Source organism: Pelobates fuscus, chromosome 1, assembly GCF_036172605.1.
Source record: "Pelobates fuscus isolate aPelFus1 chromosome 1, aPelFus1.pri, whole genome shotgun sequence".
Classification (NCBI taxonomy): Eukaryota; Metazoa; Chordata; class Amphibia; order Anura; family Pelobatidae; genus Pelobates; species Pelobates fuscus.
Window position 1 is genome coordinate 404,096,927 of NC_086317.1, and position 18,083 is coordinate 404,115,009.

At 44.1% G+C, this 18,083-nt stretch overlaps 1 protein-coding gene across 1 annotated transcript in view; it reads right to left on the reverse strand.

The window, feature by feature from the left end:
* Positions 1-1,699: 1,699 nt before the first annotated feature.
* The window catches only part of LOC134575843 (pro-glucagon-like), a 32,766-nt gene continuing 16,382 nt past the window's right edge, over positions 1,700-18,083 (reverse strand). Inside the window, exons 3-5 of the mRNA XM_063435316.1 lie at positions 10,300-10,443; positions 9,947-10,009; positions 1,700-1,781 (exon numbers count right to left, since the gene is read on the reverse strand). Of these exons, the coding sequence (XP_063291386.1) occupies positions 1,700-1,781; positions 9,947-10,009; positions 10,300-10,443 (289 nt within the window). The remainder of the gene's footprint in view (positions 1,782-9,946; positions 10,010-10,299; positions 10,444-18,083) is intronic.

Sequence of the window (18,083 nt, forward strand, 5' to 3'; positions counted from 1 at the left end):
TCTGTTATTCAGATCTTCATTGGTATCCTCGAGGGATCTTAGCTGTGCACGTAAGTCCTGTAGTTCACCGCCATGTGCAGACACCGTTTCTGCCGTCTCCGCCATTTTGGCTTCTGTTGCCTGTGTGCGCGCCGAGAGGTCCGCCATGCCTTCTAGAATTGGGCAAAGTCGTTTGTCGAGCTCTTCGGCTACGGACTTTTTGAAGTCGGCAATGAACCCGCGCATATCTCTCCGTGTCAGCGGGGCCTCCGTCGCCTGGCTGCTCATGTCGGATTCGGATTCCGACGGTGAGGGGTCCAAAGATGGCGGCTGCGTTTTCTCCGGCTTCTGTCTAAAGATCGGGGCCACCGATGAATTCCGGGCTTTCTTTCCTCCGCCCATTTAGGGGGGTGAGTGTGGGCACAGGGGCGGTATGGGGTGTATTTTCAGGGTGATGGGGGGCTCAGATGCTAATTATGGCTATGGATTGAGGCTAGGCCATGGCAGAGCTCGGGGGTTATGCTGCCATTCACTTGCGAGGTTAGGCTCCGCCTCCGCCTCCGCTCTGATATGCTTTTACAGCTGTGAGACTTTATATAGACCAGTGTGTGTGCCTTTCCAAATCAAGTCTAATCAATTGAATTTGCCACAAGTGGACTCCGATCAAAGTTTAAAAACACATCAAATATGATCATAATTTTCAAGTGTCATTAAAAAGGATCTGAATACTTATGCCAATGCAGTATATCAGGATTTGTTTTTGTTTGTTTGGGGGTTTTTTTACATATAAATTTGCAACATTTTAAAAAATCTGTTTTTTTTTTTGCTGTCATTGAGGGGTATTGAGTGTAGATTGAAATGAAAAAGTTTTAAATATTTTAAAAAGTATAGCTTTAAGACTGCAAAACAAAATGTTTTTTTATACATATATCTCCTAACATGATCAGTTATATTCATTACTGTTAACCCAAATGCAGTCCAGTATTACACAAAAGATAGTTATCTCAACAGTTTAATTTTAGTATTGGGAATGCATAGAGCCATACCGAGAGGGTGGCAGGTGCTAGGGCACGTCAGTGTATAGTCCCATGTAGTGAATGACTGGACCACAAGAGCATCTCCCCACCGCCCCTCATTGGCTCAAGGTAAGCAAGAAGGAGGAGGGAGAATAAACTTTATTATTCTTTTTTTTACACGACCAACACTACTGCTCCCCCCCCCAAACTGCAACAATTATTTCCCTCTCCACACCACAGCTAATTTTCCACTATACTACACCTACTCACCACATCTCCTTCATCCCCTTACACTACAGCTTCTATCCCCCCAACCACCTCTACTGTGCAGGTCACATCCTATGTATCTACATCACAGCCCCTATCCCTCACCATCTCAAACAAGCACTATAGACCCTATCCCGACTCTATAAGCAGTATACCTACAAATACTTAATACTACAAGTAGACTACACACCACCACAGACGGCATGACCCTACATACAGGGGAAGAACCACCGCCAGTGCAGCTGCACTGGGGTTGCACACTTGGGGGGGGGGGGGGGAGGGGCAGGGGGGGAGGCACCAGGCCCGGTTGGTCCCCAAAGCTCTTTTAACAGTGCAACAACTGGTAAGATTGACAGCACTAGGTGGAAGTGAGAGAAGGTCCCTTCCTCCCACCTACCTATAGAGCCACACAGGAGGCAGAGACAAGAGGAAAGAGCTCAAGACACAGTTCCAGCCAGCCCCACCCTCCCATCAGTCTCAGTCAGCAGCAGGTACCCAATGATGTCACAATCCTGCACACTAAAGGTATGTTAACAGGAGTGTGGTTGAAAATATAAAAATGATGACGTGTGTGTATTTGCCAGTGTGTGTGTCAGTATGTTGGGATGGTTGGGTGTTGTGCTTCAAATTGGTGTATACAGTTGCAAGAAAAAGTATGTGAACCCTTTAGAATGATATGGATTTCTGCTCAAATTGGTAATAAAATGTGATCTAATCATCATCTAAGTCACAACAATAGACAATCACATGTTTTTATTGAACACTTGAACACACCATGTAAACATTCACAGTGCAGGTGGAAAAAGTATGTGAACCCTTGGATTTAATAACTGATTGAACCTTCTTTGGCAGCAATAACTTCAACCAAACGTTTCCTGTCGTTGCAGATCAGACGTGCACAACAGTCAGGAGTAATTCTTGACCATTCCTCTTTACCGAACTGTTTCAGTTCAGCAATATTCTTGGGATGTCTGGTGTGAATCGCTTTATTGAGGTCATGCCACAGCATCTCAATCGGGTTGAGGTCAAGACTCTGACTGGGCCACTTCAGAAGGCGTATTTTCTTCTGTTTAAGCCATTCTGTTGTTGATTTATTTCTATGCTTTGGGTCATTGTCCTGTTGCAACACCCATCTTCTGTTGAGCTTCAGCTGGTAGACAGATGGCCTTAAGTTCTCCTGCAAAATGTCTTGATAAACTTGGGAATTCATTTTTCCTTCGATGATAGCAATCCGTCCAGGCCCTGACGCAGCAAAGCAGCCCCAAACCATGATGCCCCTACCACCATAATTCAGTCGGGATGAGGTTTTGATGTTGGTGTGCTGTGCCTCTTTTTCGCCACACATAGTGTTGTGTGTTTCTTCCAAACAACTCAACTTTGGTTTCATCTGTCCACAGAATATTTTGCCAGTACTGCTGTGGAACATCCAGGTGCTCTTGTGCAAACTATAAACGTGCAGCAATGTTTTGTTTGGACAGCAGTGGCTTCCTCTGTGATATCCTCCCACGAAATCCATTCTTGTTTAGTGTTTTACGTATTGTAGATTCGCTAACAGGGATGTTAGCATTTGCCAGTGACTTTTGTAAGTCTTTAGCTGACATGCTAGGATTCTTCTTCACCTCATTGAGCAGTCTGCGCTGTGCTCTTGCAGTCATCTTTACAGGACGGCCACTCCTAGGGAGAGTAGCAGCAGTGCTGAACTTTCTCCATTTATAGACAATTTGTCTTACCGTGGACTGATGAACAGCACGGCTTTTGGAGATACTTTTACAACCCTTTCCAGCTTTATGCAAGTCAACAATTCTTAATCGTAGGTCTTCTGAGAGCTCTTTTGTGTGAGGCATCATTCACATCAGGCAATGCTTCTTGTGAAAAGCAGACCCAGAACTTGTGTGTGTTTTTATAGGGCAGGGCAGCTGTAACCAACACCTCCAGTCTCATCTCATTGATTGGACTCCAGTTGGCTGACATCTCACTCCAATTAGCTCTTGGAGATGTCATTAGTCTAGTCACATACTTTTTCCACCTGCACTGTGAATGTTTACATGGTGTGTTCAATAAAAACATGGCAACATTTCATTCTTTGTGTGTTATTAGTTTAGGCAGACTGTGATTGTCTATTGTTGTGACTTAGATGATGATCAGATCACATTTTATGACAATTTGTGCAGAAATCCATATCATTCCAAAGGGTTTACATACTTTTTCTTGAAACTGTATGTAAGACAAAAAAGAAGACTTTGAAGGTTGAGTAGATATAGACCCTGGTTAAAAGAAATGTGGAAACCTCTTGCATTTAACAGAGCTTCAGGCTGGCTCTGGGATTTAAGCTAAGATTTAAGCAGTACAATTCCCGCCTTGGGATATGGGTGCTTCTCTTAGCGGATATACGTCCTCAATGGCATATGTATTATGATAAAAATTCCCATATGGCTCCAATAAGACAGCATTAAGTGGTATAATCCCCACTCCAGGATAATACTCAGCTACATGTTTTCAGCGTTATGCAACATATAACACAAAACACAGTGTGTGCATGTAACTGTGTGTATATATGTTTTTCACTATATGTATGTTTGTGTCGATGTTTATCTGTGTAAGTATTTAAAGGGAGCACTAAATAAAAAAACACACCACTGCATTCCAATGGAAACAGTACATAAAAATACACCCTTACAGGTACACATACATACTCCATACAAAACACACGCACATATTGCATTCAAACACACAAACTGCTCACAAATACTATCATGCAAGGATTGTAGATTCCATTCCTGGACTGGCCATGGGGCACACCGGGCAAATGCCTCGTGGGCCGCCATGGGCCGAGGCCGGCGCTATCCGAGTGCTATCCGAGTCAATGCATTCCATGACGGGCAGGTGGGGAGACTTAATCTCCCTCACCGGCCTACTATCACTAACAAGCGGTCGCTGGGTGGGGAGGGAGAGAGGACCCAGTGGAGCTCTATCTTGCAGCTCATCCGGGTTCCTCTCGCGAGATCCTGAGAGTTGCCATGGCAAGGCCCCTGATCTAACAAGCATGAACTCACTCACCACTAGAACCACCAGGGATGGCAGCACGGTCCGCCCCTGCCAGGCTCAAAGTAAGAAGGGAGGAGGGGATATAATGCCTGTTTTTTTTTCCCCAACACACAATCCCTCCTAACATATAGACACAAACATCACCCTCACACACATTACTCCCTCACACACATTACCCTCACATACACACATATCTCTCACACACACACACACTGCCCCCTCACACATGCACACTGCACCACTCACGCACACACAATACTTCCATATATATATGTACATACATACTACAGAACCCCTCACACACACTGCAACCCTAAACACATTACATTCCAGACAGACACTAAATCCCTTACCCAACTCTGGATCATCTACACACACTAGATCCCTATATACAATCTGAATCCGCTATATACACACACTCACTAGATCTCCTATACACATTGTGAGTCCTTGAAACACACACTACACCCTTATACACACACACACTCTACATTCCTGACATACACACTCTGGATCCCCTATACACACACACACACACACACACACTATATGGTATCTCATTTAAAGAGACAAGTTGCAAGGAAACACAGCACAAGCATATTATTAAATTTGCTTGCATTGTGTATGTCACGATTCCGGGAACCAAACACGCTAACATACACACAGAAAAGGTGCTGTACCGGACCTTAGAGTGGCCGGGCTAAGCACACAAAGAATAGTCAGGAGACAAGCCGAGTAAGGGGAACCAGAAGACAGAATAACGAGAAACAAGCCGAGGTCAAAGGGTAGGAGAAAGTCACAAAGTCAGATAAACAAGCCAGAGAGTACGTAACCAGAAACACAAGTTCAGTAGCAATACTAGCAAGCAAAGACCACAACAGGGCAGGGAGAGACAGGAAAGGTAAGTATTTAAACCTATTGATTAATTCTGATTGGATAATTTCCAATCAGAATTAACAATCACACGTGGGAGATATTTATACCTCCCACTGTGATTGAGGCACTGTGCCTTTAACGCCGGGTCAGGTGGCTGACCCCGGCGTTTATAAACTGGGCGGTCTCCCAGCGTGCAGCGTCATGCATGCTGCTGCTGGGGGACGGAGAGGAAGACGCGGGCGGCATTCGTGGCTGGGAGGATGCCGCCCGCCGAGCGCACACCAAGAAGGGGACCGCGGACGGCTGGAGGGTGAGTGCCGCGAGCGGACTGCAGCCTCCCCTCGCAGCCGACCGCGGGATCCTGACAGTGTAGGACAAATACAGGGCCTTTTTTTTTCATGCTAGAACTCTTCAGCGGAGCTCTGCGCATGGTCTGCCCTGGAAGAGCATTTAACCAACATGCTTACTTTTAGAGGGGGCATGCTTGTTATTAGTGATGATAAAACACACCCTCTCTGCCCCGTCCCCTTCTTAGTGGGCCGCTGTGATTTAAAAAATAAAAAATGCCTGGGCTGAAATTTTTTTCCGGTCCTGGTAGATGCCGCGCCTGTCATAGCAATGTGGGCATTGTATGACAGATGGGGTTCTACGTTTTGGTACCCTTTCGCTATAGTGGGGCCCAAAGGAAAACATTTTCTCGCACCAGGACCCTCTTTGTATTAGTTCCACCACTCCCCACTTAGACAACACCACATATACAAGACACTCTCCAATTTATGGGGCCACCAGAGGCAAAAGACAAGCAAGCATGACCTGTTTCTATGCCACAGGATTGTTAAGGGAGACACCCCCGGGTTTGAATAGGCCCTGGAAGGGTCTGTCTGCCTGTCCCCAAGCTGATTATGGTCAGTGCTGAGCTTTGCCAACTGGCCAGTGCCAATCACGCTGTAATTATGAAAACTGCCAGTAGATGGTGGTCACAGACCACTCTCTACTGTTTTTACAAGAACAAACATCTTCTGATCTAAAATTAATATTAGCAGGTGGTTTCTTTAGGGTTAGATTTAGGGGTAAGTGTGGAGTTAGGTTTATTGGGTTAATGTTGTTTTAGGGTTAGGGAGGGTGTAGGGTTAAGGGTAAGGTTAGGGTAGATATAAGGTTACAGTAAGCATAGGGTAAGGGGTATGGTTTGTGCAGGGTTGGGGTGGTTGGTATAGAGTTAGTTTTAAATACCAAAAATGTATTTAGATCCTAAACATATTGGGCATTTAACAATTTGTAACCCATTTTCCCCTTAGTTTTAAATTTGTATTCATACTTAATGTGTTGGATATACATATAGTATATTAAATGAAATGTATAGAGGTACTTAAAGGGAAATCCTTACATTACGGTGGAATACATTGTGCACATTATAGGTTTTGTTTTGGTTCAGAACTTGGAAAATTGCTTCCATCCTTAAGGGGACCATAAAGACACAAAAAGCACAGAATTCAGCTCAAAAATAATGAAAAAGGTATAATGATCCTGTTCTGTCCATAGTCAGACTATTCATTGAGAATAGTTTCATGTCATACAGTAAACACAGTTTAATTGGTGCTGAGCGGTTTTCAGACTGTTATAATTCAATTACGTGCAAAATACAGGGAAGGTCATCACTGTATTTAATGTTCCATTCATGACGCTATTCTGATGATGGATATGTACAAACAAACATTTGATAAAATAAAATTAATCATTTTATTATGTTTATTTAAAACCAACTAAAAGCATCATATACTGCATAAGTTACTTTTATATTGGCTCAAATAGAATGTATTATTTTTCAGGCCACAGAGATTTAGTCCAAATAGTAATAGTGCAGGATATGCCATTAAGGATTTATTTTTCCCATTTAGAGTTCTAGTAAGATAAACCGGAAATGTCTCCAAGTAGCAATCTGTCCAGCTGCTGTTAGCTGTATCTGGAAAACAGAATTAAATGTGTAAGTATGTCCTCCTCCAGTCTGAACTACTATAAATATTATCACTGGCTATATCATTAATCTGTGTCATGGTAGGCTTAACATTTCCAGGTAAAGGTAGGCAACATTATGGTGGTATCCATTGCTAAAAATACATAAAACTAAAAGTACATCATTGGTTCATCTAATGTATTTTGTCCAATGATTAAAGGGACACTCCAGACCACATGTTAAGTACTTAAAGGGGCATTATAGTCACCAGAACCACTACAGCTCAATGCAGTGGTTCTGGTGTCCATAGCCTGTCCCTGCATACTTTTACTTGTAAACACTGCCTTTTCAGAGAAACAGTTTTTACATTGCTGCAAAGTAACACCTCCCGTGGTGTTCATTAGAAATGCTTACTAGTTTATTGCCGCACTGTGTGCAGAATGCCCTCCATAGAGATGCACAGGTTCAATGCATCTCTGAGGAGTTGCCACGCATGCACAATAGCCTCCCAATGCTTTCCTATGGAAAAGCATTGGATTGTTTGAGTTCATCAAAATTGATCTCAGCTATGGAGGTGGGGCCAGCCTCAGCTACACCGGCAAGGTGATGGAGAAACTCTATGTTTAAACACAGAGATGGGGGCTGGTATCTAGTGTTACAAATATGTACATGTATTCCTAACACTATAGTGCTGGAATATATATTTAGGTATATATTCCAGCACTATAGTGTTAGGAATACATGTACATATTTGTAACACTAGATAGTTCCTTTAAACCCTTTAGGACACATGTCATGATTCCCTTTTATTCCAGAAGTTTGGTCCTTAAGGGGTTAAGCTTGCTACAGAGCTTTGGGGAAGAGTGCAGATTTCAATATGAATTGGCAATAGTACAAGTTTTTATATAGCGCCAACATATTCCTCAAAGTTGTACAATAGATCTGCCAAGACAATTAATTCTAACTAAGCACGTTTGACATACGAGAACAGTTGGTATAGTGGCTCCAGGGCCGGATTTAGATGAAAAGAGGCCCTAGGTTATTCCACTTATGAGGCCCTTTCACCTCCCATTTTTATGTTTGTAAATTACATGAGAGACAATAAAATACATCATTACTGTGATGTATATCAATATGTTAAATGAAACATGTTGTGATTGGTACTAACCTTTATAAAAAATGTGGCACGGATAATAAATTAAAAAAAGTCGAGATGAGGAGGGGGGGGTTGTGAGAGGGAGAGTGAGAGGGAGGGGGGTTGTGAGAGGGAGGGGGGTTGTGAGAGGGAGGGGGTGGCGAGAGGGAGGGGGTGGCGAGAGGGAGGGGGGTGGCGAGAGGGAGGGGGTGGCGAGAGGGAGGGGGGTGGTGAGGAGAGTGGGGGTGATTGTGAGAGGGAGGCGGGGAGTGACTAAAAAAAATTACCTTAAATCCCTGGTGGTCCAGTGGGGGCTACCTGGTGGTCCGGTGGGGTCCCTGGTGGTCCGGTGGCCCTCATTTCCGGTCTGCAGCTCTACAGAGCTGCAGACCATGGATCTCGCGAGACCCAATCAGAGCGTTGCCGTGGAAACCCGCGGCAACGCTCTGATTGGGCAGTGCAAGCGAGATCCATGGACTGCAGCTCTGCACATTGCGTAGCTGCAGACCGCCGGTCTCGGCGATCGCGGCAGGAGGGGCATTGCAGTCTGCCCCGGGCACCCCCCTAGTAAGTGGCGCCCGGGGCGGACCACCCCCCCTTAGTACGCCACTGGTCATATCATATGTGTAGAATTTCTACTTATTTTCGATTCAGTGTTTTAGTGTACATTGCGGAGCTGCAGACCGCCGGTCTCTGCGATCGCGGCAGGAGGGGCATTGCAGTCTGCCCCGGGCACCCCCCTAGTAAGTGGCACCCGGGGCGGACCACCCCCCCCTTAGTACGCCACTGGTCATATCATATGCGTAGAATTTCTACTTATTTTCGATTCAGTGTTTTAGTGTTCACTGTTTTAGAATAGTGTAATTTTAATTGTGCTAACAATTTGAATGTAGGCCCCTCTTGATCTTGAGGCCCTAGGCTGAAGCCTAGTTAGCCTATAGGAAAATCCGGCCCTGAGTGGCCCCTGCACAAAAAAGCTTACAAACTAAAATACTTTTTAAATTAACCTTTTTGCACTACTCTGGCTGTCAATAAGACAACTAGTCTTGTTACTTCCTGGTTGCTTAGTTCAGTGGAGCGAAGAGACAGGCAATTGCCCAGAGAACCTGCCTTGCAAAGACTTCTCATTGAGCTGCATTGGGAAGTGTGTTATTAGACAACCCCTTCTTAGGTGGTGAAGAAGGAGAGGGTTTGGAAAGGCTGCAGACCTTTTTTTTTTGCAAATGTATACGTAGGAAAAAGTTAGGACTACTTTTCCTTATATATAACCAGTGGGTTGACATAAGCTATGGAGTTTGAATAAAGCTCCACTCTGACAATTTTGTCATTGACTGTGTGTGTGTAAATATATATATATATTTATTTATTTATTTATTTTCACTTCGGTCTAGCCCCATGTCACCTCCTGAAGTGATGCATCACTGATCATTAACTGACTCTTGCGAGAGTCTCTCCAGAGTTAAAACGGAGGTCAGTGAAAGCCACCAGTGTAAGTACAACACATTGGAAGTCCCAGGTGTTTCCATCAGTCCTTGATCGTAAAAACCTCATACAGGTGAGTTAAACTGGTCCCAGGGGCTGAAGCTAAATATCCCTTGGCTGGGTGACGATTGGTCAGTAAGTGATAATGCTGCTTTATTGAGAATTTGTCATTGAATATTCATGCACACTTACCTGAGAAATGAAAGCTCTGCTAGGTTATTTGCAATCTTTAAACCACTCTCAAGGTGTCTCTTGCTGTAAGTGTGAAAAATATAGAGCTGTGTTTAACAGCTGTTATAAGAGAGAAAACATTCACATGATAAATTTGAGACATAAGTAAAAAAAAAAAAAATGTGCCTTTTCCCTTGTTTATTATTAGTCTATGATTATTATTTATTCATCATCCGTAATTTTGTCACAGCAAACGGACACTGATTTTAAAATTCATTTTCAAGCTAAAACTATAGAAAGCAAAATATAATCAGGAACATTTCATGGAAAAAAGGCACTGAATGAAAGAAAAACAGCAACTTTTTGTTGCTCACCTGAAGCGTTTCTTGTCCATAAGCCACTGTATAAAGTCCTTTGCTTTCATTTTGTCCAGGTACCTTGTTAAATCACTGGAGAAGGTTCCTTCAGAATGTCGTTTAATATTTGATATAAAGCTCTGAGATTGGTATTCTTGCCACCTGTAGGTAGGAAATGCTCAAGTGTCATTACAAAAGAGGAATTCTGTATTTGCAAATTGTAATGAAACCGGAAACCTCTTGGACGTAGTAAACCTGCTCATAAATCTTCCAAATCTTGCCACAGCAGCAAATTTACACCAATCAGACAGGCTACTACAGGTATGCCCAGTGATGCCTTTAAGTTAGTGCTCCATCAAACTGTTCATTGACTAGAAACCACACTTCATCACTTTTTCCCTATGGGATTTAGTCCTTGATTTAATTTTTTAACCGAGGCCCATAAATTATCCCAATATGTTAGAAAAAACTTTACAAATTATGTGTGTGCCTAAATTCCCATAGATTTTAATGGTGACTTCGGTAGGGAAATCATTTTATATAATTCTTTATTTTATTGTGCACGAACAATACAGATAGACAGGCAATGCCACAACAGCTATTGCATGCATTTAGGGCAACAATGATGAACATTTGGCATATCTAAACAGCGCACATTTTATGTTTTGTTGTAAGATCGTCAAGGGTAAAAACAACATGTCAGTTATACGATAAGGCAGATGAAAGGCTATTCAGCTGAGCATACTGACGTTATAAAAGTTAAAGAATCAAAAGTTTATTTAAGATTCATCTGTCATATGTGAATTAATAAAAAAACAAAAACAAAAAAAACAGCGAGAAAGCATGGTTAAACGTACGGTAAACAGTCTGGGTACTTGCTTTCAGAGGGTACATTATGTGTATTTAGAAGCCTGTCGTAAGCAATCCTGTACCTATTATATCCAACGTTTTCTATCAATTAAAGTAAGAGTGAGAGGTACCTTTCACAGGGTAATATAGACAGGTTAGGCAAGGCTGGATATAGCTTAATCACTGCAGGGAGATGTAATTGCTCAGAGTATTTAATGAGACTGGTCGCTGAGTTTAGCGCTTATATGAAGCAGTGTCTACTGAGGCTGATCCGAGGACACTACTTGTATGGCAAAATAAACTTTTCAAGACAACAGGCACTAAGAAATGAGACATTAAAGAAAACAAGATGAATTAACCAGGTTAACTTGGGACAGGTTTCTGCGGGGTGTTCATGTTCTATAAATGTGTGGAGCCTCTACAGTCGATCTTGGGCAATGAGGGACCCTGGAATACAAGCGGCCAGGGGGAGCTAGTACCTCTGTATATCCCCCCCACCCTTGACATGGCTGCCATTCACCCGATGCCTGTGCTGGCTACCTGGAGTCCTGTCAGTAATGAATGTCCCGCTTGGGTCCAATGTGGCGCAGCAGGGCGAGGGATACCTCCATCTCCTGGCTTGCGAGAGGGCGTGCAGCCCTGGACCGCCTTCTCTTGAACCTCTGATCAAGTCCATGGGTCTCTTGTTGAGCCGAAACTTGGTGGTATGTTTGAGTGTGGATAGCTTATTCATGCTTGTGAAGGTGGTCGCAGCCGCGTGGGTCTGTGCTCGTGATGTAGCTTTCGCTGTCGGCGGCACCATTTTCGTGCTCGCTTCTTTCTGTGTGGTGTGCCTCGTGCCCGAGGTTGTGAGGAGAGTGCCATCGGAGGGTGCACTTCCAGAGTGTGTGCCCAAGCCTGCCGTTCTTCCAGTTTCATCCAGAAGGCTGCAAATATGGCATCCAGCCGCATTAGAATGTCGGGCCAATGTGCCTTGTCTTGTGGCTCAGGGGCGTTTGCCGCCATTTTGGGTTTGGTAAGCACCGCTTGGGTATGCTTCCCCCGAGGCTGTTGGGGTCTCTCAAGGACGGGGATAACCTCCGCCAGTGCATAGGGGGGGGGGAACAAGGGCCCATTCGTGGGCTGTTTGCCTTTGGAGGCAGCCGGGGAGAGGCCGTCTCCCCAGTGCTGTGCGAGTTTGTAGGCCGCAGATATTGATCCGTTGATTCTTGCAGGGGTGGCCTCGTATTTGGTGTCAGCGTGAGCCCCGCTAGTTCACCTCTCGATTGGTGACCCATTTGGGTCATTTGGGAGCCATCTGTGGCCTGTATGCAGCGATTATTGCCTGGAAAAGCAGGAGCCATTCTGTTCTGCATCCTCTCAGTTCAGCATCCAGGCCCCCCCCCCGGGAAATCATTTTAAAAGCTGTTTCCTAACAGTTTGGAATAATTTCTGATGCTGATTGAGACAAACTAAATTGAGGCCTTGGTGAGGGGAAAATTATCCAATGAAAATAAAATCAACACGTGATAAATCCAATGACAGTGCAATGACAATCTTAGGATAGGGAATGGTCATCTAAAATATCCACTTCCTGGGCAATTCCAGGACAAAGAATTGAAAAGAAAATAAATGTGTGAATAATATCACTAGGGGACTCACATTGTCCCACCTTTCCTTCAGGCTATCTATTAAAAGAACACTATTGTGAGGAACTGACTCTGCTGGGTTTCGAACCTTGGTTTACATGCTGCTAAACCTCTTCCTTACCACTACACCAGCCTGCGTTTTGCAAATGTACCTGAGATCTGGTTACCTTGACTCTATAAGCATTGGTATCAGTGACAAGTCTCTTCAGCTGTGTCTGGTCATGTTTCTGGTTCTTGGCCTATAAAAGCCACTTCCTGTCTCTGTACCTTTGCCAGATTATTGTGGTTCCTGTACTCTCTAATCAAGCTTGTTCCTGTTTCTCCTACCTGTTGCCTGATTTTGGACCGTTTTGACTTTGCTGCTTCTCCTTCCCACTGACCTCGGCTTGCCTCACTACGATTATCATCTCTCTGTTCCAGTCTCCCATCTCTGCTTAAGACCAGAAGGCCACTCAAGGCTCAGGGGCTCAACCACCTGGGTAACGAGTGGCTACCTCTGGCAGAAAACATTGCTGATCTGGCTACTGGACTCCAAAACTTTGTAACATCAATATCATTACAGAATAATCTGGCCCATTCATGGAGACCGTCGGATCAGATTCTGCATTGGCCCAGCAGGTTGCTTTTAATGCAAGAACTATGCAGACCCAGGCACAGACCATTCAAGTGCTGCAAGATCAGGTAGCTGAACTGCAAAATGAAGTTCGATCAATGCATAGTGAGCTTCCCAGCTACAGGGCACATGATGTTGCGGCTGCTGCTGCTACTACTGTTACACCTGCACAAGATGCCCGCTTGCCTCTACCAGAAAAATTTGGAGGAGACCGCAAAAAATTTAGGGGTTTTCTAAATCAATGCCGTTTGCATTTCATGATGTTACCTAACCGTTTTCCATCTGAAAGAGAGAAGGTGGGATTTATTTTCTCCCTATTCAAAGATGAAGCCCTGGCTTGGGGCTCCCCTTTTCTGGAACAGGACAGTCCAGTCTTGGGAAATTTAAAAGACTTTCTTGAGGCCATGTGCCTAGTTTTTGATGACCCCAATCGCTGTGCTACAGCAGAAGCCACTCTCCTTCATTTACATCAAGGGAGGCGCTCTGTGGCTGAATATGCTGCTGAATTCAGACAGTGGGTTGCTGATACTACTTGGAACCAATCAGCCCAGAGGTTCCACTTCAGAAGGGGTCTCTCAGAAGCTATAAAAGATGAGCTAGCTCGTGTTGATCTTCCTGTTGAGTTTGATGCATTTGTGCGGTTGGCTATCCATATTGATCGGAGACTTTCAGAAAGAAGATTGGAAAGACAGGGCTCTTTTAAATCAAGTGCTACTCCTACTTTCTATTCAAGAATTTCTACTCCGACCCCACAAACACCTACAGAATCTGAACCTGAGGCTATGCAGGTAGATCTAATAAGAGGGTCATTATCCAATGAAGAAAAACAGTGGCGACGCACTCACAATTTATGCCTGTATTGTAGTAGTGCCGGGCATTATGCCATCAAGCATAATAGCAAGTCTAAAAGAACAATAGCTATGACTGCTTAGGGTGCACAGATTCAACACCAAGCCCAGATTTCAGACCAACTGGATTCTGTCACACAACCCTTGTTTTCTCTGGCTCAGGGTGAAGAGGGTATAATGACTCAACATCCTCATTTGGTGGTGCCTATCACTTTGCAATATGGTGATAATAAAATTTCAACTACAGCTATGATAGATTCTGGAGCAGGCGGAAACTTTATGGATATCAAATTTGCAGCAGGAAATAAAATTCAGTCTATCCCTAAATCTTCACCTGTGTTAATGGAAACAGTAGACGGTTCTCCACTTACGTCAGGCCCGGTTACACATGAGACTGTGCCCTTAAAATTGATTCTGGAAGTGAATCACCAAGAGTCTATATCTTTCCACCTAATTTCCTCAACACAGTTTCCAGTGATTTGGGGTATACCCTGGCTTGCTCTGCATAACCCACAGATTGATTGGAAGACTAGAACTTTGTCCTTTCCTTCAGAACACTGCTTAATGAATTGTCAACCCTCTAAGGCAACACCTGTTGCCACAACAATTAATGAAATGGTTGATACAAACTCTACAATATCGGGATTTTGCAGATGTCTGTGATAAGAAGAATGCTGATCAGCTTCCACCTCACAGGCCTTATGATTGCCCCATAGAGCTGCTACCTGGAGCTGCTATCCCATTTGGCCGTATATACTCCCTTTCTGAGCCTGAATTGAAAGCACTTCGTGAATACATACAAGAAAATCTTGCCAAAGGCTTTATTCGACCATCTACTTCTCCAGCAGGAGCTCCTATATTCTTTGTAGAAAAGAGAGATGGCAGTCTACGGCCATGTGTCGATTACAGGGACATTAATAAAATCACTGTTAAAAACCGCTATTCCTTGCCTCTCATTCCTGAACTTCTGGAGAGACTTCGTTCAGCTAAAATATTTACGAAACTTGATCTACGGGGGGCATATAATCTGGTTCGCATAAGACCAAATGATGAATGGAAAACAGCTTTCAGAACCAGGTACGGACATTACGAATATCTAGTAATGCCATTTGGGCTTTGTAATGCCCCTGCAACTTTTCAGCATCTAATCAATGATGTACTACGGGATCTCCTGGATCAGTTTGTTGTGGCATATTTGGATGATATCCTGATATTTTCTGATAATCTTGAAAATCACAGAAAACAGGTCTGCATTGTTCTTGAGCGCCTTCGTACCCATCACCTATACATTAAACTGGAAAAATGTGAGTTTGAACAAACAGAAATTCAATTCCTGGGATATGTAATAACTCCTAAAGGTTTAAGTATGGACGCAAGTAAAATTAAAGCTGTGCTGGACTGGCCCATCCCCAAGAATGAAAAAGATATTCAGAGATTTGTGGGGTTTGCCAATTTTTACAGGCGTTTCATTAAGAATTTCTCTGCCGTTATTACACCGATCACTGAACTTACACGTAAAGGGACTCCTTTTCAGTGGTCCAATAAGGCTGACACTGCATTTTCCAGATTAAAGACTCTGTTTACATCTGCCCCTATCCTGGTACATCCTCAGCCAGAATTGCCATTTACTGTAGAGGTAGATGCTTCTGATTCAGCTGTTGGGGCTATACTGTCTCAAAGGACTGGACCTAAGATGTTGTTACATCCATGTGCCTTCTATTCCCACCAGATGTTACCAGCAGAAAGAAATTATGACATAGGGAATAAAGAACTTTTGGCTATAAAAGCTGCCTTTGCCGAATGGAGACATCTCTTGGAGGGAGCCACCCATCCAATTACTGTCCTCACAGATCACAAAAATCTGGAATGTATTCAATCAGCTAAGAGACTGTCAGCCAGACAAGCGCGCTGGTCCCTATTTTTCTCAAGGTTTAATTTTTTGATTTCATACCGCCCTGGTTCCAGAAATGGCAAGGCAGATGCCTTGTCTAGGATAGCTGACCCCCTCCATACTACAGTAACCAAAGCCACCATCTTGCCTGAGAGTAGATCTTTAGGAGTTACCTTTCCTTCTGATCTAATGTCTCGCATTAAAAAGGGCTACGCTGATGATCCAGTTTTTCGTGATCCTCCTCGTGATCTTCATATGACCATGCTTAATGGGTTTTGGATTTTTCAACAACGTCTGTTTGTTCCGGAATCAGTAAGACTGGACGTTTTACGTCTCTACCATGACTCAAAACCAGCAGGTCATCCAGGAATCCGAAAGACACAAGAACTACTTACCCGATCCTTTTGGTGGCCTAAATATTATGAGGATGTTAAAGGACCACTCTAGGCACCCAGACCACTTCAGCTTAATGAAGTGGTCTGGGTGCCAGGTCCAGCTAGGGTTAACTAATTGTTTTATAAACATAGCAGTTTCAGAGAAACTGCTATGTTTATCAATTAGTTAAGCCTTCCCCTATTTCCTCTAGTGGCTGTCTCACTGACAGCCGCTAGAGGCGCTTGCGTGATTCTCACTGTGAAAATCACAGTGAGAGCACGCAAGCGTCCATAGGAAAGCATTATGAATGCTTTCCTATGTGACCGGCTGAATGCGCGCGCAGCTCTTGCCGCGCGTGCGCATTCAGCCGACGGGGAGGAACGGAGGCGGAGAGGAGGAGGAGAGCTCCCCGCCCAGCGCTGAAAAAAGGTAAGTTTTACCCCTTTTCCCCTTTCCAGAGCCGGGCGGGAGGGGGTCCCTGAGGGTGGGGGCACCCTCAGGGCACTCTAGTGCCAGGAAAACGAGTATGCTTTCCTGGCACTAGAGTGGCCCTTTAAGAAGTATGTGTCCTCTTGTGATGTATGTGCCAGACATAAGACTCCTCGCTCATCCCCTGTTGGCATGCTTCAGCCTCTTCCTATTCCTCATCGTCCCTGGGTATCTATATCCATGGACTTTATTGTGGAACTACCTCCCTCTAAGGAACACACTACCATTCTTGTTGTTGTGGACCGGTTAACTAAGATGAGTCATTTCATACCAGCTCGTGGTCTCCCTTCAGCTAAACAGACTGCTGACCTAGTTATTCGGGAAATATTTTGCTTGCATGGAGTGCCTGATGAAGTAATTTCTGACAGGGGAGTGCAGTTTACATCTAATTTTTGGAAATATTTTGTTCTATTCTAGGTATTAATGTAAATCTGTCGTCAGCTTTTCATCCACAAAGTAATGGACAGACTGAGCGAACCAACCAGACGTTAGAACAATATTTGCGGTGCTATATTAGTTACCTGCAGGATGACTGGCTGGATTTTCTACCCACGGCGGAATTTGCCTATAACAATGCCCAACACTGCTCCACTTCTTTGAGCCCATTTTTTGCTAATTATGGTTACCATCCAACCTTTCTAGTGAGTCTCCCAATTACTACTTCCATTCCTGCAGTCACTGACCGGCTAACCGCCTTACGAGATTCCCAAGAACTGTTGAAGAAGACTCTTTCGGAGGCTCAGGAATGTTACAAAAGAGCTGCTGATAGGCATAGAAAGGAGGCCCCAGTTTATCATGTTGGTGACAAGGTTTGGCTGTCAACAAAGAATCTTAAGCTTAGGATTCCTTCTCATAAATTGGGTCAAAAGTTCATGGGACCTTTTGAGATCATCGCTCAGATCAATGCTGTCACCTTCCGTCTGCAACTTCCAGATTCCATGAAAATACATCCGGTGTTTCACGTTGCACTGCTTAAACCTTTTCATGAAAATACTTTCCCTGGTCGAGCCCTGCCTGCCCCACCACCAGTCCTCGTGGATGGTGAAGATGAATACGAGGTGGAAAAAATTCTTGACTCCATTCTTGACTCTTGACTCCATATTCCGCAA